Here is a 22,689-nt window from a genome sequence, read left to right as displayed (position 1 = left end):
TCTCACATTTTGTGCACAGACCAGGCCTTTACGCACTCCGCCCTTCCTCTCGCTCCTTTGCCAATTCCTACTTGTCACTTAGGTGTCTTATCAGAGATTCGTTCCTATCAGAAGCCTTCCCTGGTCTTCCTCTTTGGAGCTCCCCTAGACCCCCATACTTTATAATTTACCAACCATCAGCCTCCAGGTTTGTGACTGACTCTTTCCAGACCAGGAGGACAGGGTTGGGTCTGACTCATTGCAGGGTCCCTGGCGTCACCGGCTCAGAAGAATAGGTTATAAATGTTTGCCGACTGTCCCTCCCTGCAGCTCCCTCTGTCTCTTACTTGTTCCTGCTTCTGTCCTGCTGTCCCTCTGCCATTTAACAAGTGTTTCCTAGAATCAAGGACATAGAGAACAGACTGGTGGTTGCCAAGGGGGAGGGGGTTGGGGGAGGGACGGATTGGGAGGTTGGGGTTAGCAGATGTAAGCTTTTATATATAGGATGGATAAACAAGTCCTACTGTTCAGCACAGAGAACTATATTCAATATCCTATGATAAACCATAATAGAAAAAAAATATTAAAAAAAGAATGTATATATATGTATAACTGAATCACTTTGCTATACAGCAGTAATTAACATAACATTGTAAATCAACTATACTTCAATAATAATAAAAAGCAAGCAAACCAGGTGTTTCCTTTCATGAGCTTGTGTGGGCTGGCCCTTCTGTCTGGAATGCTCTTCCTCATTCTGTCCACCTGGTGACCTCCCTCATCATTCACGACCCAGCACAGGCTCCATTCTCTATGAAATCACTCCTGATGCCCTAACCCCCAGTCAGAGGTTTTTTTTCTCTACCTGCCAGCCCTTCCAGCCCAAGCACTTCCCCGTCTTTACTGCCCTGACCTCTCTGGGTGCTATGTCCATCTGGGCCCTAGTCTGTGTCCTCGTCAGACCAAGAACTCTTCAAGAGTGGGGTTCTCCAGGATCACCCAGCCCAGAAGAATGCATTACAAATGTTTTTTGAATCTCTGCTGGGATTACTTCTGCCTCTGTGTCTCTGTCTTTGCATGGGCGTGTCCCTCTGCCTGGACTGCTGTCCCTGTCTCTGTCCATACAGCATGCTTTGAGACCTGTCACCAGGTTCTTCTCCCTCCGGCACCAGCCCCAGTGTACCTCTCCCCCAACGCTCGTTCTTCTTGTCCCTGCACATCCCTCCATCATGGGCTTGTGGCTGTCTGAGCACAGATCTGCCTCTTCCATCCGACTGGGAGCTCCTCCAGACCTGGGACTCTCCTCCGTGGCCCCAGTGCCCAGAGCGTGGCCAGGAACATAGGGGGATCTCCATGAATGATGGATCCGGTGTGTACAAAACCACGTTTGGTAATGCTGATTCTCGACCACCTTTCAGCTTCATTTCCAAGATCCGTGTCTGAAGCACTCCTCTGTGTATCACTGGAAACTTGGAGGATGAGGGCTCTCCTTACTCCTCCCACCGTACATTAAGCCCCTCACCAGGACGGCCAAGCGTCTCCTCCTCCACCGTGTGTTCCACACAGCGTCACCTTTGACCAGAGAACTCATTACACGGTGAATGAAGTGTGACTACGAGCTCACACCCATAGATTTCACCAGTCTTACCTCATACCCCATCACCTAGAAGAAGCTCACCTGGTAAAATAATGGAATGACTCGGCTCTTGTTGCCAACTGGGAATCAATACCCTGAAAGGATGGGGTTCTGTCTTACAGGATGCAGCGTGTGCTTTGAGTGCTCTCTCCCCCAACCCTCAAGCCTGAATACATGGCTAGCGAGGGGTGGCAGGGGCCCCTCTCACTATTACACGTAAGACCCACTTGCAGAACTTTCGCCTCCCATCCCCATGACTTTGAGCTCTGCTGCTTTGGAGGTTTTGGTTCCCAAGGAAAGAATGCTTCCTGCTTCCACTAGAGGACACAGCAATGCTTCCACTGCGTGGGAAGGCGAGACGGTCACCTGGCCTTTTGGGGCTCCTCACTCCACTGAACCAATGGGCAAAGAAGAAGATTACTTTATTTGCTGGGATGACTGATCTCAATTACTAAGGGGAAATTGGGTTCCTCCTGCAGAGTGGATCCAAGGAAGGCCGTGTCTGGAACCCAAGGCATTCTCTGGAGCACTTCTTAGAGATTTCATGTCCCATAGTATAAGTAACCCCCTCAAAAAAAATGCAGGACCACTAAGGATTTAGACCTTGCGGGAATGAGGGTTTGGGTCGCCTAACTTGATAAATAACACCAGCCAGCTGAGGGCAAAGGAAACTCGGAATGAGTAATGGAAGAAGGAAATTAAACATATCAACTATGGCCTTGTGACCAGTTACAGAAATGCAAACTGTATTAGATATGCATATTTTCTTCTTTGCTTTTTTTTCCTTCTTCCTTTCCTTGCTTCTTTGCTTCCTTCCTTTATTTTTATCTTTTCATATATTTGTCTATCCATATCTTTTAATCCTGCCTGTTCTTTCCCTTTATTATTTTATATAAGGATTGTGGGTGGTGGTCCTGATGTTCATAAATTAAATTTTTAATATTGAAGTATGGTTGATTTACAATGTTGCATTAGCTTCAGGTGTATGGCAAAATGATGTGTGTATATATATACACATTATAGGATATATATATATATATAGAATATTTATATATTCTTTTTCACATTCTTTTTCCATTATAGTTTATTACAAGATATTGAATATACTTCCCTGTGCTATACAGTAGGACCTTGTTGGTTATCTATTTTATATATAGTAGTGTGTGTATGTTAAATTAGAATTTATCCCTTCCCCCACCTTTCCCCTTTGGTAATCATAAGTTTGTTTTCTACGTCTGTAGGTCTATTTCTGTTTTGTATATAAGTTCATTTGTATCATTTTTTTTAGATTCCACATATAAGCCATATTATATGATATTTGGCTTTCTCTGTTTGGCTTATTTTACTTAGTATGATAATCTCTAGGTCACCCCATGTTGCTGCAAATGGCATTATTTCATTCTTTTTTATGGCTGAGTAGTATTCCATTGTATGTGTATACCACATCTTGTTTATTCATTCATCTGTTGATGGACATTTAGGTCTATTCTATGTCTTGGCTACTGCAAATAGTGCTGCAGTGAACATTGGGGTGCATGTATCTTTTTGAATTATGGTTTTCTCTGGGTATATGCCCAGGAGTGGGATTGCTGGGCCATATGGTAGTTCTGTTTTTAGTTTTTGTTCTCCATAGTGGCTGCACCATTTTACATTCCCACCAACAGTGTAGGAGGGTTCCTTTATAAATTAAAATTTTATCAATAGCATCCATTCTACTTTTTCACTGCCGTTTCCCTCTTACCAAATACCAGATATTTCTCGTGCACTGCAGTTAGTAGACAGCAATAAGTAGGTGTTGAATGAGTATCTTTTTAAAAATAAATTTATTTATTTATTTTTGGCTGTGTTGGGTCTTCGCCTCTGTGCGAGGGCCGTCTCTAGTTGCGGCAAGCGGGGGCCACTCTTCACCGCGGTGCGCGGGCCTCTCACTATCGTGGCCTCTCTTGTTGCGGAGCACAGGCTCCAGACGCGCAGGCTCAGTAGTTGCGGCTCACGGGCCTAGTTGCTCCGCGGCATGTGGGATCTTCCCGGACCAGGGCTCGAACCCGTGTCCCCTGCATTAGCAGGCAGATTCTCAACCACTGCGCCACCAGGGAAGCCCTGAATGAGTATTTTTAAATGACTAAATATTCAAACAGATGATCACAGATCAAGATGACAGAGAGAGGGAATTCATTAAATCCCGACCACAACCACTGTGAAGTAGGACCTTGTCATTACTGTAGGTTTTATTTTCACCTCTGCCTGACAAGTGAGGAAACATAGTCTCAGTGAGATTAAGTAACTTGCCCAAGGTCACCCACAGGCAAAATGCTGAAGCTGGAATTCGAACCCATGCAGCCTGGCTCCAGGCTCTGGAGGGAGAGCCTAGGACCAGGAAACCCACAACCAGGAAATGGGGTTGTGGGGAGCCTGGGCCTGGTTGGTGCTCAGCAAGCAGGATCTATGATCAGGTTTGCTCTGCATGCGGGCTGGGATGTTTCTCCCCACCCTGGGACGCTGGGGACCTTGCCCAATTTCTCCCAGGCCTGCTGACCAGGTAAGGGCTGGGCGTCAGGAGGGAAGCGGGAGGGAGAGAGAGAGAGAGACAGGAGTGCAACTCTTATTTTCCACATTCCAGGAACTGAAGCAGTGAGAAGGGGGTGCGTGTGCCCTGCTCCCAGCATCCTGCTCAGGAAGGGGCTGGAGGGGCTGACTATGCCCGAGGGGTCCTCCCGGAGTGCTAACCAGCAGGGAAACCATGCGGAGCAGGACTATGATGGGGGGGGTGCCTCAGGAGGGACGGTGCCCAAGGCGCTGGTGAAGGCTTATGGAGTCCTTGTTGCAGAGGTGCCCCTCACAGCAGGAGCCCTGGAGGTCGATGTTTGTCCGTGGGCTGGTGGTGCCCTGGATGGTGCAGGAGGGCCGGTGGCAGGTTCTGATGTACACAGGGACCGAGAAATTGCCTGGGAGGGGGGCAGTGAGGAGGGTCAGAACCGAGGGAGGCAGCTGCACCTGAACCTCCACGTCAGAGATCACAGCCATGACCGGGTCCTCGGACTTCCTTCCAGTCCCCTCCTTAGACCAGAGCCATGCCTCCTCCCTCAGTCCAGGACCATGCCTCCTTCTTTAGACCAGGGCCGTGTCTCCCTGTCAGCCCTGCCCTGCCTCCACACCCCTTGCCCAGGCCCTCTCACCCTCCCAGCCTCTCACCAAAGGTCATGCTGCCATTGCCCTGGAAGCAGATGCTTTGGTCCTGGTGACACTGGACCTGCCGGGACTTCTCCGGGGTGCAGTCCTCCGGGTGGATCCCCACGCAGGAGTAGCACTTGGCGCCGCTGAGCGTCCGCGGGTTGGGCGCTGGCAAGAGAGCGTGGACGCACATTCAGGTAATGGTCCTCGGTACGGTCGTGCGGGACGTGCATTGCGCCAGGGCTCCCGTCTGGCCCGACTTGGGCGCTGGAATCCCAGCGCACCGGGAGGAGGAGCCCAGCGGAGACCACACCCTCCCCCGGGCGCGCGCGCGCGCCGGGGCCCCTCCCAGCCCCGTACAGTCCCGCCCCACACCCAGCCCCGCCCCTCGCATACCTCGGCTCAGATTGGGGAGGGAGTCGTGGGTCTGGAGGTTCGCGTTGCAAAAGTCGGTCCCGCAGCCGCGCACCACCGAGTAGTGAGGCGGCAGCGCCTTGTCGTTCCGCTGCATCTGGCCCATAGCCGGGCCAGTCCAGCAGCCCTTCTGTACCATGGTCACTGCGGAGCCGTACCCTGGGAGCGAGGGGATGGGGTCTGGCGCGCTGCCTACCCCCCACCCTCCTCCTCCTCTCCCACGCCCCCTCCTCTCCACCTCTCTCTCTCTAGTCTCAAGTCTCTTGCTCCTCTGTCTTCTCGCTTCTCACTCAACCTGGCTTCTCCCTCCAGCCCTGCCCTTCTCTTTCGTCCCTCGCTCCCTGTCAAACTCTGCTTCCCTCTACACCGCCTCCCCCTCTCCTCTCATCACCAACCCTTTCCTCCTCCTCCTTTACTCTCCTTCCCCTCTTCCTCTTTTCTGCCCCTCTCCCACCTCCTCTTCCTGGCTCCCTACTGTCTCCTCCTCCCACCTCCTGCCCCCCTATCCCCTCCTTCTTTCTCTCCCTTCTCCTCCTCCCTCCACCTCCACATCTCTATCCTGACCTTCCCTCCCCTCTTCTACCCAGTTCCTTCCCAACCCCTTGTCTCCTCCTCCACCCCCATCCCCCCTCCACCCCCATCCCCCCTCCACCCCGTCTAATCTTTCATCCTTGTCCTTGTAACCCCGCTCCCGCCCTTTTTTTTTTTTTTTTTTTTGCGTTTCCTGCCCCTCACCAGTGTTCAGGGATAAGACAGCCTCAGAGCATCCGAGGAGACAGGAGACATTGAGGAATTTCATGCCACTGAGGTCAAAGGGCCCGAAGTAGATGTGTTGAAAGCTGTAGCATTGCAGGGCTTGGGACCCTGGGGAGAGGAGCAGGGGTGGGGTGAGAGGAACAGGCCAAGGATGAGCCTATGCAAGGAATCAGGCTCCACCCTGCAGATGACAGCCACATGGGCCAGGCTCTTCTGCTCTGAGGGGAGACAGGCCTTGTTGCCCTGAAAGAAGCAGGGGCTGCCGCTGTGGCTGGTCATGACTGTGTCTACCTCTTGGCACAGCAATGGCATCTGCACCTGCCAGTCCAGTTTTTTTTTCCCCAGGCTCTTCCAAATCTCCACCCTCTTCCAGGAAGCCCTCCAAGATTTTGATAAAGGAGGAAGTGATTCACTCCTGTTCTGCCTATCCCTTTCCCAACTATACTCATGATATCCAATAGCACTAAAAGGTCACTGATGGAAAACAAACACTCCAGTACAGGCACTGGGATGTGCAATCTCATGCTACAAGCGCACACACAGCCAGCCCCCAGCAATACAGATACACACACGCACAGAACACTTAAACACTGACGTAAACACAAAATAACAAAATTGACACAGGCTCATGCAAATCTCACAAATATACACAGAGTATCCTGAATGCGTTCACATTGAGTTCTACATTCACAAGCAAAACGAGTGCCACCCAGACCCTCCAATAGAAACCCCCCAAAACCAAGGCGCAGGATCTCACACATGCAAAATCACACACACAGACAGAAAACTGTGTGGATACGGAAATAATCACAACACACAGACCCAGGAACACAGGAAGTCATACCCAGAGAGAGACAAATACAGACCCAAGAATCACAGACATACAAATAAAATGAGACCCTGAAATTAGGCGAAGTTAGAGATACACAAAAAAGAGGCCTACAAAAACAAACAACTTAAAATCATATTCAGATGCAAGATACATAGAGACACACAACAGATACACAGAGAGACAGATACACATCAAAATACCCAAACACACATACACAGAAATACAGGCCCACCAATCATAGAGATGCACAAACACAAAGAGAAACAGAGATGCAAAATTATACACACATCTCTTTTAAAAAGAAAGTGAGGCTCAGAGATAAACAGACCCATAAAAGCATTTGTTCAAACACCCAGACATCAAAACCTGGTACAGATAAACACACACAAGCACAGAGACCCACAGGACACCCTGACACATGGACACACAGAGAAATCGAACTCTCTTCCGTGGATGAGCATGTGCACGTGCGTGCGCACACACACACACAGACACACACACACACACACACACACACACACACAAAGTTGTTATATGCAGGCATAACCTCCTTCCCACCTCTCAAATTCCCTGCCTTTGTAGCCACTTCAGTCCTGATATGACTATGTCCCTGTCCTTACCCAAACTAGGGGAAGGGGTTGCCCAAGGATGAGGCCAAGGTTTCCTGCCGTTCTGGAAAGAGCCCCCATGGCTCTCCAGAGGTACCTTTGAATGGGGACATGGGCAAAGAGGATGACAAAGGCTGGAGTAGTGGAACGGAGACACTGGAGGAAATGAGTGATATGGAAAGAACAGAGGAGGGGAAGAGAACTGGAGAGGACACGGTCTCCAGGCCTCTCCCAACCAAGACCCAGGATCCAGGCCCCCGGCCCCGCCCCCCTCAGACCCAGGATCCAGGCCCCCAGCCCCTCCCCCCTCAGACCCAGGATCCAGACCCCCGGCCCCTCCTCCCTCAGACCCAGGATCCAGACCCCCGGCCCCTCCCCCCTCAGACCCAGGATCCAGGCCCCCGGCCCCTCCTCCCTCAGAACCAGGAATCAGGGCCCCTAGTTCGCTCCTCCCTGAGTCCCTGGAATCCGGCCCCCACTCTCTGCTCCCTCAGACCCAGGAGAGTCCAGCTATGCCCCACCCAACTGCCCCCTTACCACTGAACTCAGAAGTCTGAATACCTGTGAGGAAGAGGACAGCCGCAAGGAGGCGCAGCAGGCGGGCTCTGGGGCCTCCCGTTGCCGGGTTGCGGACCTGAGCGGAGACACGGAGGACAGCTCCTGCTCTGATTTCTGCCTGGCTGGTTCTCCCAGCAAGGCCCCAGGCATCCTGGCTATACCCAGCCCGGCCGGCTTTCCTCCACCCCTGCCCTCCCTTGTTTGGGCTGGTTTCCTCCTAGATAATCATGACGGGGCCTGGACTCCTGGATCTGAGGGAGGAGGGAGCTAGGGGCCTGTAACCCTTAACTTTGGGGGGATTTGTGTTTTGCAGGCTCTCTTTCTACCCTGTTCCCCAACACTGTGTTCTAGTCTGAGGTTGGCACTCACGGCCTCTTGATTTCTCTTCTCTTCCTCTATCCCAACACATGCCACCTACATGGGCCCACGTCTCCAGACCCAGAGGCACAAACGTCACCTCCTCCTTGGAGACTTCTCTGACCTGCCACGCCCCCCTACAATCATCCACCCACCTTCAGCCTCAGATACCCCCGTCTCCCAGCCTTGGTCACCCTGGGTTGGACCAGTGTCCGTCACCGCATCAGGCTGTGAACTCCTCAGTGGCCTCAGGGGATGTTTGTGATGTTGTAGGAATGAGTGAATCGAGGAACTTATAAACAAACTGACAGGGAGATAGAGACCCCCCAGAGAGGCAGTTACACATGGGATGCAAAAAGACAGACACGTCCGGTGTGGACAGACGCAAATGTAGACACACAGACAAACGCAGACTTGATGAACAGGACATGCCCACAGAAGGTGTTTAATACATTTTTTTTATTAGACTTTTAAATGAATGAATGTTAAAATATCGGAGGAGATAGAGACACAGGCAGACAACTGGAGGGATACACTGTCCCCTGAGGATTCAGACAAACCCACGTGGACACTCAGACACCAGGCAGATGGGGACTTCCAGATGGATGCTCCCGAGGGTAGTGGGAGCTGAGGCCAAGTTGGCATCTCCTGATCTGCCTTGCTTCTTGCACTTGGAGGCGCTGCCTGCTGGGATCACACCTACTCACCGTGCCATGCAGAGTGGGTACCAGGCATGTGCAGAGACCTAGGGTCACGAACCCACAGATGAATGGGCAGAGCGGACACAATGGCGGTGACCAGGACAGCCTTAATGGTCTCCTGAGCTTGACTAAACTTGACACGGACTTCTTCCTGACTTCAGGCCCCCAATCTCCCTTTCCTTAGAGCATCTACTTTAGAAAACTTGTCATTGCCGATTCTTTCTCTGTCCCTTTGAAATGTAGGTAAATTGTCTCCCAGCCTCTTGCTAGTTTTACAGCTCAGGAATGTCTTTCTCAGGGGACCTGGGAGCCACCCCTCCGAAATGTCATCATCAAGGAAGATAACACCCCTGACCCTCAGGCTCTGTGGGAGGGTAGGAGCCGAACTTGAATAAGTGGCAGTTAGCAAACACAGATGCCTAATTACAGAGAAAAACATTTGTAAACTCAAGAGTAAGTCAGGGTGCTGGACCATCCCATGCACCAACCTCCCCTCTGTCTCTGGCATTTTCCCACTAGCTCATCCAGCTGAAAACCCCTCCCACCTTTTGTTTCAGTGGAGTTGAGTTCAGTCTTTCTCTCTTATTGCCATAGTCTTGAATAAAGTCTCCTGTGCCTGTTTAACTTTGTTTGGTGCAATTTTTCTTTGACAGCAAACACCCAGGAACTGTGGACACTCACTAGGGTTCTGGACTCACCCTCGTTTTGCCAAACCCCTGCTCCTCCCAACAGGCCTCACTTCCCTGAACCTGTTTTGTATCCAAATTATTCTTCCTGTTTCTCCTGTTCCTGCCTCTCTGTCAGGGGCTGGCCCTTCAGGGAGAGGGTGGAGCTAAGGACCCCTGGAGAGTAGAGACTGGCCAGGAAAGGAGGCTGGGTTTTCTGAGGCCCCTGTGGAAGGTGGGGGCATTGGAGGTATTCACAGTGGTTCAGTTTCAGAGACTGAGGCTTGAAGAGTTGGCTGACCAGCCCATTTAGTGTGTGAGCGTGTGTGTGTGTGTGTGTGTGTGTGTGTGTGTGTGTGTGTGTGTGTGAGTGTAAGTGACTGTGTGAGCGTGCAGCTGTGCCTGTGTGATTTTAACTCTGGTAACCTTCAGGTACCTTTGGAGGCTGTGAGGTATCAGGTGGGAAGCTCCCCACTGCAGGAGGTTGTCGACGAAAAAAAAAATCAATGGTCGATCTAAGAAATGGAAAGTTTTATTCGAGCCAACCTGAGGATTATAACCTGGGAGACAGTCTTTCAGAAAGCTCTGAGGACTGTTCCGCCCATTAGAGGTCAAAGCACAGTTATATAAGCTTTTGAGGCAAAGAGTTATCCAACAAATGATGTATTGACAGTTTACACAATCCAGATCTGTATGTACAAAGCAAGTAGTGGGTTATCGTGATCCCTTACAAGATTAAGAAGGAACATTATCTCCTAAGGAAGTCTGGTCAATGCAGATGTACAATACACACTAAAGGGAAAGGCAGAGGCCCAAACTGGTAGAAAATAATTTTATGTTTAAATTTTTCTTGTCTTGCCATAAAATATAAATTTTATTTCATCCAGGTAATCCAATGGAGACCCAGTGATCTAGGTCTAGAGATTTTGGCAGGGCTCTTGCATCCACAGAGCATGAACTCCAAGCTCCCTATGAACCCAGAAATTCTTTTTTTTTTGTAATCACTTTTTAGTAATTAAGCTTTGTAATTAAATGATTAATTATTTGAGAGATTGGAGAAAATGGAGGATGCTATGTGGTAGCCATTAAAGAGCTATTTTTAAAACTTTTTACTGTAGAAATTTTCAAACACACACAAGCGTACAGAGAATAGCATACCCACCACCCAGACTCAACAATTTTTAACATATCTACTAATCCTATGTTATTCTTACCCCCTTTGGTGCTCTTAAGGGCATTGAATTGGATGCCTTCATTATTTTCTCAAAATATTAATTTTCCTTAAAACACCATTTAAAAGTCGGTGATTTTCAGAGTGTTAACTTTGGCTTATGTTCTAAGATGCAATCTTTAGGAACGTAACGTACAATTTCTAAAAGGGTGTTTGCCCACTACCTCGAGTTGAATTCTTAGTCCTATGATGTCACCAAATCAACTTTCTCTTTGCATATTGAATAGTTTCAAATTTATTTGCGATACATGTATTTTCAATATATTTCAACATTTATTAGAAGCTGAAGAGTAGTTGTAGAGTGCTTGAATGATATTTTAAAATTCAGTGGTATAGAAATTTTTGCCGCATTATTCACTATCCAGTTTAAAGGATGGGCAGCACAAGGATTTGCTCCTCCAAGAAGAGAGAAAGGAGGCAGATTGGGGGTGTTACCTAGAGTCTCTGCCCAGCCCCAACCACCTACAGGAGCATCCGTGTGGATGTCCTCAACTACCCGGTGTTTGAGCATCTACATGGGTCGGTCCAATTGTTACCAAGTCCAAGCTTGTACTGCTTGCCGCAGGACAGCCCAATAAATGGAGAGACAAGTTGTTGGGGCCAGGAATAGTGATTTTTTTCAGAAAGCCAGCAGACTGAGTAGGTGGTGGACTAGCGTCCTAAAGAACCATCTTGCCCAGGTTTGGATGCTAGTTTCTTTTATAGAACAAAGATGGGGAGGTGAGGAGGTAAAGTAAAAAAAGGTGATAAGGTGTTGCAAATAGTTCCTGGTTCTTCTTTCCTGCAGCCATTCACAGGTCAGGGCCTGGTCAGGATGTTTCCTGTGAGCTTAAACAAAGGTATTTTAGCTTAACACTCAGACGTGGGAGGCAGGGTTCCAGGAGATGGGCCATTATGTCCACTTTAAGCTATAGGCAACATCTCTTTAGTGATTACTTTGAAGCAAAAGCAATAGAATATGAAGGTTAAAGGAAAAGAAACACATCCAATATGCAGTCAGATTTGTTCTTCCCTTTTACAGAATGCCTTGGAAGTTTTTCAAGGATCTTTTGTTGTATTCTGTAAGTTTCCATGCACTTTTCCATTTCCATGCACATTTACAAATACCTGGCCTCTTAAATAATTTTTCCCCCAGATTTGGTTTGTTTAAGCAGTTTACTAAATGTGTGCATCACCTGTCTTAGTATATATCATCTACTGGACAAAATTCCCCAAAGTGCTCACATGTAAGAATCAGTGCAGTCTGGGACTCTGTCCATCCAGCAATAATTGTTTTCTTTTTAATTAATTATTTAAATTTTATTTATTTTTGGCTCTGTTGGGTCTTCGTTGCTGCATGTGGGCTTTCTCTAGTTGTGGTAAGCGGGGGCTACTACTCGTTGTGGTGCGCGGGCTTCTCACTGCGGTGGCTTCTCTTGTTGCAGAGCACAGGCTCTAGGCGTGCGAGCTTCAGTAGTTGTGGCACGTGGGCTCAGTAGTTGTGGCACCCGGGCTTAGTTGCTTTGCAGCATGTGGGATCCTCCCGGACCAGGGATAGAACCTGTGTCCCCTGCATTGGCAGGTGGATTTTAAACCACTGCGCCACCAGGGAAGTCCCTGTGTAGTTTCTAAAATATGTTCATAACGAATTATTAAATATTCTCTTTTTTGAGGAACAAAGCTCTAAATTAGAGGCAAGAGGTAAATATTTTGAATCAACTTAATATAAGCAATGCTTAGTTGATTAGCTTTGAAATAAAAGATGATATGAAATGGTAGAGAATCATAATATCATGAAAATAAAGAGTATTTTCCTAAATTTTATTGTGAGAAATTTAAGGTGCAAAAGTGTTGAAAATTAGTTCAAAGATAATGCATATACTTATCATCTAGATCAAAAGTACAGTTGACCCTTGAACAACATGGATTTGAACTGTGCAGGTCCATCCACTTATACTTGGATTTTTTTCAAAATTTATTGGAAAAAAATTTGGAGATTTGCAACAGTTTGAAAAAACTCACAGATGAACCATGTAGCCTAGAAATATTGAAAAAAAAATTAAAGTTAGGTATGTCATGGATGCACAAATATATGTAGATACTAGTCTATCCTTACATAGGCATAAGGTGAGTGATATTATAAAATCAATAATGTGTTAGTTTCCTCACTGTTTTATAACTTTGCTTTCAAAGAATTACGGTATGCCTCTCTCTCTTATAACTGGGGAAATTGTGTATCAGCCTATCATCATAGGTAAGTGTTTTTTTTTTAAAGTAACAATGTTCTCAATACTGTATTATGAATATGACTATAATACTGTATGCCATAAAAATTTTATAATGATTCATTCATTAGTATATAGGCTAGGCTATCATAAAGCAATTGTATTAATTAGTCTAGGCTACCATAAAGCAATAATATTGCTGCTGCTTTGTGATCAATGCATGATAATGTTATACCTGTAAATAAATATGAATTTCTTTTTCACATTATCTTTTTATTTTTGATGTCTAGTGTAATACATATAACATCTACAGTGCTTTGTATCATATAAGACAATATTGATGTAGGTACTGACAGACAGACCTTTACAGTCATCTTGTAAACTGACAAGTAAACTTATGGTACCGATAAATATAGTACCATACTGTAAATGTATTTTCTCTTCCTTATGATTTTCTTAATAACATTTTCTTTGCTCCAGCGTACTTTATTGTAAGAATACAGTATAATACATATAACATACAAAATGCCTGTTAATTGAATGTTTGTTATTGGTAAGGCATCTGGTCAACAGTAGGTTATTAGTAGTTAAGTTTGGGGGGAGTCAAAAGTTATACGTGGATTTTCGACTGTGTGTGGGGTTGGCATCCCAACCCCTGCATCGTTCAAGGGTCAACTATATTAACATTTGCCATATTTGCTTATTCTATCTATGCTTCTGCAGCAGTTAGCTTCTGCTGCGTAACAAACAACAAACAAAAAGGGTTAACAACAAGCCCTTTATTTATCTCCTGATTCTCTGTGTCTCCTGGGTTGTTCTTCTGGTATGGGCTGACTTGACCAATCTCTCTTGGGCTCTCTTATGTTTCTATGGTCAGCTGATGGGTTGGATGATCTAGGATGGTCTGACTCACAAGACTGGTAGTTGGCTGGCTATCAGTCAGGCCTCAGTTCTCCTCCATATGGCCTCTCATCTTCCAGCAGGCTAGACTGGACATTTTTCACATGGAAATGACATGTTTCCAAAGGGCAGAGAGAAAGGGCAACCTCCAATAAGGAAGTGCTTTTCATGCCTCTGCTCAAGTTATGTTTGCTAATGTCACTGGCCAGCAAGTCACAAGGCTTGCCCAGAATCAGTGTGGAAGGGCATTAACCGTGTGGATAGGAGGGGAATAATTTGTGGTTACTTTTGTTCTATTTAACTATCACTGTTGAACCAATAAGAGCAAGTGGAAGATATCATTTTGCTTCACTTCTAAATATAAATCACGTAGTAAGCAAAGGATCTTTCCCTAATGTGACTCTCCTCTTCCCTCTCGGCAGGCTATTTTTTAAAAAATTGAAGTAGAGTTGATTTACAATGTTGTGTTAGTTTCAGGTATACATTAAAGTGATTCAAATATATATATTCTTTTACGGATTCTTTTCCATTATAGGTTATTACAAGATATTGAATATAGTTCCCCATGCTATACAGTAAGTCCTTGCTGTCTATCTGTTTTATGCATAGTAGTGTACATCTGTTAATCCCAATCTCCTAATTTATCCCTCCCTCCCCCTGCCTTTTCCCCTTTGGTAACCGTAAGTTTGTTTTCTATGTGAGTCTATTTCTGTTTTGTAAATAAGTTCATTTGCATCATTTTTTTAGATTCCACATGTAAGTGATGTCATATGATATTTGTCTTCCTCTGTCTGACTTATTTCATTTAGTATGATAATCTCTAGGTCCATCCATATTGCTACAAATGGCATTATTTCATTCTTTTTTATGACTGAGTAATATTCCATTGTATATATACCACATCTTCTTTATCCGTCTTCATCTGTTGATGGACACTTAGGTTCTGCAGGCTATTTTTAAAGGGCTAAATGATTTGAAACTTGGTCATTCATCTCCCATTCACAAAATAACTGCAACAATAATGAAGAACATAGGAAGACCCACAGGGCCAACTAAGAGAAATATTTACAAACATGAACTTTTACCCACAAAGAAGTTACAGGTTTGAGCCACAGCATTTATTAAAACCCTTTGGAGAATCTATTTTATTTGTGTGATCAAGATAAAAGCACAACCAGACGGGCCTAGGTGGCTTGAGGCAAGAGGTGCCCAGTGCCGGCATGAGGTCAGGCATGAGGTCAGGCACGGGGTTGTGCCCATGTGGAATTGGCCAGAGTTCATGCAGGGATGGTTGCTGCACCAGTGAATCAAGAGAAACAAGTTTCCCAAGGCCCCAGGCACAGGTGAGGCTGAGAGGATATGAATGAGATAGCACGGAAGATGTGTCTGAACCCTTCCCTAATTAAATTCTTCTACACAATTATCTGAGCTTAGTTATGATTAGAGTTTAGAGCCTAAACTACTGATACTATATCATTAATGGTTAATTGCCTATTAAAAGTTTCTATTTCTTCTTCTTCTTAAAAATATTTTATTTATTTATTTATTTGGCTGCGCCAGGTCTTAGTTGCGGCATGCATGCGGGATCTAGTTCCTTGACCAGGGATCGAACCTGGCCCCCTGCATTGGGAGCGCGGAGTCTTAGCCACTGGGCCACCAGGGAAATCCCTCTATTTCTTCTTGTCAATTCTAAGTTGTATCTTTCTAGGAAATTGGTTATATTATCTATTTTGTTGTTGTTGTTGGCCATGCTGTGCAGCTTGAGGGATCTTAGTTCCTGATCAGGGATGGAACCCTGGCCCCTAGCAGTGAGAGTGCTGAGTCCTAACCAATGGGCAACCAGGGAATTCCCATCTGTTTTCAAATTTATTCTAATTAAAAAGTCTTCTACTTTGCGTAGTCTTTTCCCTTCTTAGTATTATTTGTGCCTTTTCTCTGTTTTATTAATTAGTCATCTCAGAAGTGCATCACTTCAAATACTCACTTTAAATAAGCAGTGATTGGTGTTTAGCCTCTCTGTTGCATCAGTGTTTTCTACTTCATTAATTTATGCTTATCATTTGCTTTGACCCATTTTCTGTTATTCATTCTGTTATTCTTTGTTTTCTAACTTCCAAGTTAGACAAAGCCTATAATTTTCATCCTTTTTAGTTTCCTCTTCCTTTGAACTTATGTCGTAAGTACCCAATAAATTGCATACCTTTATCTGTACCCAATAAATTTCATACCTTAATTTCTTGGTGTTCTATTTATGTTGTTTGTTGTTTTTGCTACTGTAATACATGGTGGCTTGTTTCCTTATGTTAACTTTGGGTTTATCTGTAAAAACTCTTCAAGGCATGAATGGAAGTTACAATCCTCCAGAGAATTTCCTTGATGATTTCTCCAAGCACTCTGGTACTCCAAGCCCAGGATCAATTTTATACTAATTTCTCAGCCTGACTTTCCCAGAACATGCTGGCAGTATAAATCAAGGTACTAACAAAATATTAAAAGAGGTAGACAGCAACTTACAAAAAAGATCTTACGTCATGCCCTAGTTGGTTTCTTCCAAAAATGTAAGGTTGGTTTAACATTTAAAAAAAAAATCTATGTATTCTACCATGTACCAAAAACATGTATTCTACCATGTTATCAAAATAAAGAGGAAAAATTTTATGGTCATATTCGTAGATACAGAAAAGACATTTGATAAAAAATCAACAGAAATCATAATAATAATAAAACTCATAGCAAACTAATAATTGAAATGAACTTATTTCTTTGGATTAAGAGTGTGTGTTTTTTTGTTTGTTTTATTTATTTATTTATTTATTTTTTAAAAAATAAATTTATTCATTTATTTATTTGTTTTTGGCTGCGTTGAGTCTTTGTTGCTGCGCGCGGGCTTTCTCTAGTTGCGGCGAGCAGGGGTTACTCTTCGTTGTGGTGCGCAGGCTTCTCATTGCAGTGGCTTCTTTTGTTGCAGAGCACAGGCTCTAGGTGCACGGGCTTCAGTAATTGTGGCACGTGGGCTCAGTAGTTGTGGCTCGCGGGCTCTAGAGCGCAGGGGCACACGGGCTTAGTTGCTCCACGGCATGTGGGATCTTCCTGGACCAGGGCTCGAACCCGTGTCCCCTGCATTGGCAGGCGGATTCTTAACCATTGCGCCACCAAGGAAGTCCCAGAGTGTGTGTTTTTTTAAAAAGAAAGAGCAAACATCATACTAAAGAACCCACTCAAAAAACAACCCACCCAACAAACATACACAATGCCTGTCACACATAGTGACAGAAATATATGCTGACGTGTCACACGCATAGATGGTCATACATACACACGTATCACACAATCACTGATACACCCCAGACCTGTCACAACCACACAACACATTCACACCCTCGCCCTGTCATGATACACACAAAAACACACTTCCACCACAGTCACAGATTCATCCTGATCCTGTCATACACAAACTGCAATCTCTCTTCTCCCTGGTGTACACACACGTATAGTCTGACACACGGCTGCGGAAAAACGCTCCAGCTCCGTCATGGTCACCAGATAAACTCATACAACGTATTTTACATGCAGTCACAGACATACACTGGCCATTTCGAGTGCACAGATGCCCACTCACTCACACACACACACACACACACACACACACCATTCCATCTGTCACAGGATATTTCAGCCCCGTCATGTGCACAGTCATGCAAATGCAATATCACCTTTCACACAGCGTGACGTATCCTTGGCTCTACCACGCGCACAATGTTCACACGCAACCCCTACACCACGTCTGTCCCTCACCGTCACTGAAGCACACTCCAGCGCTGTCGCATACTTGACTCTCCATCACACGCAGCCTGGAGACACCCTCACCTGTTTTGACGACCCCTCCCCTCTTGTCTGTCACACCATCACTTCTGTCACAGCTCGCGTTCACCTGGAGCGTTTCCCTCCGTCCATCCCCACCGTCGGCTGGGGTCGGAGTTCGCAAAGCCCTCCCCTCCACGCCGCGCAACGATTTCTCTTTCCACCGAACCTGCTCGCACGCGCAGCCCAAGAACCACTAGGAAGCTCTAGGGGGACTTCCGAGACCCACGGTTATTGGGGCCCAGTGGCCTGTGGGAAATGTAGTCCAGAGCCAGAAAAGCAGGAGACATCGGAAACCCAAGGGCCCTGGGGCGTCCCCGCCCCGGAGGTTTCTGGGAGTTGTAGTCTGTGCTCGCAGTGCGCAGGCGCCGGCTCGTGCCAGCCTTGTGTGAGTGACGTCTTGGGCGTGGGATTCTAGGGTGAGTCCCCAGGGGTAGTACGTGCCTGACCACGTTTGTGCCTGAACATCTTTGCGCTCCGGAAGGCCCAGTGTAGGCTGATGGTCCCTGAGGTGCGTCAGCTCCTGGTGCCGCACTGGGGACACAGCAGGTGGTGGGGGTGTGAGTGTGTGTGTGACTGTGTTACTGTGACAGTCGTGGGACAGACTGAATGGCTGTAGATGGATGTAGCAGTGTTCCGGAGCCGGTCCCTACGGTCAGATTCTCAGAAAAATTGAGACGTGTTAACACAAACATTACAGTAGTCCCCCAGTATCTGCTACTGTTTGCTTACAGGACTCAACTGTGGATAGTGCTGAGGATGCTGGAGTCCCTTTTATAAAATGCCATAGTATTTGCATGTGACCTATGCATATCCTTCTCTATATATTAAGTCATCTGTAGATTACTTGTATTGGGTATTACGTACCTAATACCTAATACTATGTAAATAGTTGCTGTCATGCAGCAAATTCAAGTTTTGCTTTTTGGAACTTTTGGGGATTTTTTTTTTTTTTAATATTTTTGATTAACGGTTGAATCCACGGATGCTGAACCCATGATATGGAGGGCTGATTGTATTTAAAAGTTATGTAGACTTACGATAAATGCATTTAGAAAACTAAGGTAATAAATACCCAACACATCACTTCCTATTATCTGTGCTATTGAGATTATGTCAATTGTGTCTGTAGGGCGGAAATATATCGTGGTGTATCACTGTACATCTCTTCCCAACTCCACCTTCAGTGATACCACATTGGCAGCTAGAAACTGGCGGTGACAGGACTGTTTACACCATGGGAATTGGCAGTTACTACAAATGAGGGCCTGATTTATTGTTTTGTTGATCTGGGGATGGGGAAGCTTCCCAAAGTCCTACCTCCTCCTCCTGCAATATCCCTCCAGCGCCATCTTTTGGTTAAGCTTATCATTGTGAGCTGAGGCAATTAATTGATAATGGAAACTTATGACTTACCATGTTTTCACTTAACAAATATCAAAAACAAATGTTGATAGTATACAATATTGTTGAGAATGTGGGGGAATGAGAACGCTCATAGGTAGCTGTTGGTAATGACTACAGTCTTTTTACAGTTGAGTTGGGTAGTATCTATCACAATGTCTGAAAGCAAACCCTTAATCAACCAGCATTTTTACATATAAGATTCTAGCTTACAAAAATGCTGACTTGAAAGAAAAAGATGTGGATACAGTAATGCTTACTAAAGCCATGTCTGTAATAATGAAGAACTGAAATTAACCTCAGTGTTTATCCTTTGAGGAATTGTTAGTCTATGCTGAACAACATGGTAGCTATTTGTGGCTATTTAAAATCATTACAATTAAATAAAATTTTAATATGTAGTTCCTTAGTCAAACTAGTCACATTTCAAATGCTTGTTAGCCAATGTGACTAGTGGACAGTTAGATAATAATTCAACATTAAAAAGAAGGAGTTAAATCTCTATAGCTGACAGAAAATGAAGTAGAGGAATTGTGTTCAAGTGAAAAGGGGAAATAGCAGAACAATATGTATAGCATGATCCCATTTCTATACAAAATAGATGATCTTGGGGCTTCCCTGGTGGCACAGTGGTTGAGAATCCACATGCCAATGCAGGGGACACGGGTTCGATCCCTGGCCTGAGAAGATCCCACATGCCGTGGAGCAACTAAGCCTGTGCGCCACAACTACTGAGCCTGTGCGCTGCAACTACTGAAGCCCATGCACCTAGAGCCCTGCTCTGCAACAAGAGAAACCACTGCAATGAGAAGCCCACGCACCGCAATGAAGAGTAGCCCCCACTCACCACAACTGGAGAAAGCCCAAGTTCAGCAACGAAGACTCAACACAGCCAAAAATAAATAAATTAAATAAATAAATTTATTTTAAGAAGTCAAAAAAATAGATGATCTTTATACATACATTCAGTGTACAGAAAAATCTGGAAGAACACCTAAAAATGGCAACTTTGGTCACTTCAGTAGAGAAGGAATGAGTAGGGAAAGTCTCTTTTCTGATGTATATACTTTCTGTTGTTTGAATATTTAAAAACTACAACAATTAACTCAATATTGCTAAATCCAAATAAATATTTTTATTACTTATTTTGAAAGATTTTCTGCTGCTTTCTACTCTCTCATAAACTTACTCTTTCTTGAAATACTCAACCACTTTTAACTAAAAGACTTCACTCCTTACTGTTTTATCTCCTCACTGAAAAGCATTAGAAAAAGGAATTGACTAAAAAGTCAGTGAGGAATTGTGACATCAGAAAATGTGAGGGGCTTCCCTGGTGGCGCAGTGGTTGAGAATCTGCCTGCCGGTGCAGGGGACACGGGTTCGAGCCCTGGTCTGGGAAGATCCCACATGCCGCGGAGCAACTAGGCCCGTGAGCCACAACTACTGAGCCTGCGCGTCTGGAGCCTGTGCTCCGCAACAAGAGAGGCCACGACAGTGAGAGGCCCGCGCACCGCGATGAAGAAGTGGCCCCCGCTTGCCACAACTAGAGAAAGCCCTCGCACAGAAACGAGACCCAACACAGCCAAAAATAAATAAATAAATAAATAAATAAATAAATAAATAAATAAATAAATAAATAAATTTATTAAAAAAAAAAAAAGAAAATGTGAAATCAGTTGGATCAATTTAAAATTCCAACGTAAGTATTTTTGTAAAATGTATTTCTTTTTATTTTGTACTTACAAAAACAATGTCTGTTTATTACACAAAAAGAGATAATAAAACAAGTAAAATTACAGAAAAAAATACCCGTTATTCCACTGAGCCAGGCACCAACAATGTCATCACTTTGCAGTACAGATTCCCAGATCATATGTGATGCACATTGGACAGGCTTGCCCCCATCATTCAAACATTTCATACTGCAGTACTTTATTAGGCAACATATCATTGTTTGGGTGCTAAAATTGTACCAACGAATTCCTTAATGTCGGACATTTAAGTTGTTCCTGCTTTGCCTCATAACCACTTCCAGAGGACAGAGATGAAGACTACATTGAAATAAAGAAATAAAAGACCTGAAAAATGGTGCTCTGAATTACCATTTCTTAAAAACCTGGACCAAATCCATTATTTTTTAAAATCATTCAAAGCAAGTTTATTTAGAGATAACCAAGCAAACTTTTCTTTCTGCTTAAGAGAACATGTTAATGGCATAGAAATCAAAAAGCCTGATAGCAAAAAATACTCTAGTGAACAAACCAACAATTAAAATCACTTAGAATTTGATCAAGTAAAAGAGTATTGGTTAAAACTGTAACTGAACTAAAAGCACAATTATCCATTTACCTAAGAACAATTTATTAATCTAAAGATGACACAAAGCTATCTGACAAGATGCTTGGATGGCAATTCAGCATCATCTAATAAATGGAGATTGCCAAGTCCCAAAGGAAGAAAAAGCTGGTTGGAAACTGCTGTGTACGTAGGGAACAGGTTGAACACTATTAGATACAAAGTCCAGGGGTCTGAAGCTGCTGGACTCATAACCTAGAGGTTGACGGTCATAGGAGAGATATTTTAAAGGGTGGCAGGTGATGGACGCAAAGTTCAGTGGTCGATACCCACAAGAGATGACGTTCTGCAGCTTGCAGCCGTAAGTCAGGTGTTTCTGGGGGAGGCAACTACTGGACATATAGTTCTGAGGTCTATTATAGATTGACGGTTGACAGAACTGGAGCGATGAGAACTGATGGGGAAACAACCAGTTGCTCTTCAGGGCCTGGAGACACAGTAAGTAGTGGAAGGGTAGCCCGAAATTTCATAGGTTTTGGGCACACAGCTGGATGGTTGGTAGCTGGAAGGTTTACCACATGTCTCTGGGAAGTTGACCAGAAGCCAAGTTCTGTTTTGGTTGGGCAAAGAAGAGCATCACCACAGTTCACACCAGTAGAGTAGAGAGTAGTGGATGAGGTCAAATAAATTATTTTGACAAGACTATGTTATGGAATGATTTCCCCAGAGATAGCTCCAGGATTCACCCAGCGGTGCCCATCTTTAGAAGCAGTCCCAGAGGGCTTCCCTGGTGGCTCAGTGGTTAAGAATCCGCCTGCCAATACAGGGGACACGGGTTCAAGCCCTGGTCTGGGAAGATCCCACATGTCGTGGAGCAACTAAGCATGTGTGCCACAACTACTGAGCCTGCGCTCTAGAACCCACGAGCCACAACTACTGAGCCCGTGTACCACAACTACTGAAGCCCGCACACCTAGAGCCCGTGCTTCACAACAAGAGAAGCCACCGCAATGAGAAGACCATGCACCGCAATGAAGAGTAGCCCCTGCTCGCTGCAACTAGAGAAAGCCCGTGCACAGCAATGAAGACCCAACGCAGCCAAAAATAAATAAATAAA

General features: G+C 45.2%; 2 protein-coding genes across 3 annotated transcripts; both read right to left on the bottom strand.

Moving 5' to 3' along the window:
• Nucleotides 1–3,813: 3,813 nt before the first annotated feature.
• Nucleotides 3,814–18,126, bottom strand: LYPD5 (LY6/PLAUR domain containing 5). 2 transcript variants are annotated; one of them, XM_082438855.1, is made up of 5 exons: nucleotides 17,880–18,126; nucleotides 5,936–6,064; nucleotides 5,183–5,359; nucleotides 4,808–4,954; nucleotides 3,814–4,560 (listed from the first exon to the last, which is right to left on the bottom strand). In XM_082438855.1, the coding sequence occupies exons 2-5, from the start codon at nucleotides 5,997–5,999 to the stop codon at nucleotides 4,388–4,390; spliced, it is 561 nt and encodes a 186-aa protein (XP_082294981.1). In that variant the 5' UTR covers nucleotides 6,000–6,064; nucleotides 17,880–18,126; the 3' UTR covers nucleotides 3,814–4,387. The 2 variants fall into 2 exon arrangements, with proteins under 2 accessions (XP_082294981.1, XP_082294980.1); XM_082438854.1 differs by lacking the exon at nucleotides 17,880–18,126 and adding an exon at nucleotides 7,958–8,079.
• A 2,816-nt stretch (nucleotides 18,127–20,942) lies between these two features.
• Nucleotides 20,943–22,199, bottom strand: KRTAP25-1 (keratin associated protein 25-1; the record flags this gene model as incomplete). The annotated part of the gene is given in 3 exon segments (XM_082439770.1): nucleotides 20,943–22,011; nucleotides 22,017–22,052; nucleotides 22,056–22,199. Coding segments are annotated over 3 exon segments (495 nt in total), but the record flags the coding sequence as incomplete, so codon positions are not given.
• Between the last annotated feature and the right edge of the window lie 490 nt (nucleotides 22,200–22,689).

The sequence above is a fragment of the Balaenoptera physalus genome (assembly GCF_965194825.1).
Source record: "Balaenoptera physalus genome assembly, chromosome: 19".
In the NCBI taxonomy this organism is placed as follows: domain Eukaryota; kingdom Metazoa; phylum Chordata; class Mammalia; order Artiodactyla; family Balaenopteridae; genus Balaenoptera; species Balaenoptera physalus.
Note: the sequence above shows the minus strand (reverse complement) of the source record. Positions and strands in the feature narration are given on the sequence as shown.

Bases quoted from the DNA above. Each gene is read 5' to 3' on its own strand.
- LYPD5 (XM_082438855.1), bottom strand. From the start codon at position 5,999: ATGAAATTCCTCAATGTCTCCTGTCTCCTCGGATGCTCTGAGGCTGTC. The intron at 5,360-5,935 runs GTGAGGGGCAGG...CCTCGCTCCCAG, and splicing joins TGTCTTATCCCTGAACACTG to GGTACGGCTCCGCAGTGACC. The intron at 4,561-4,807 runs GTGAGAGGCTGG...CCCCCCTCCCAG, and splicing joins CAATGGCAGCATGACCTTTG to GCAATTTCTCGGTCCCTGTG.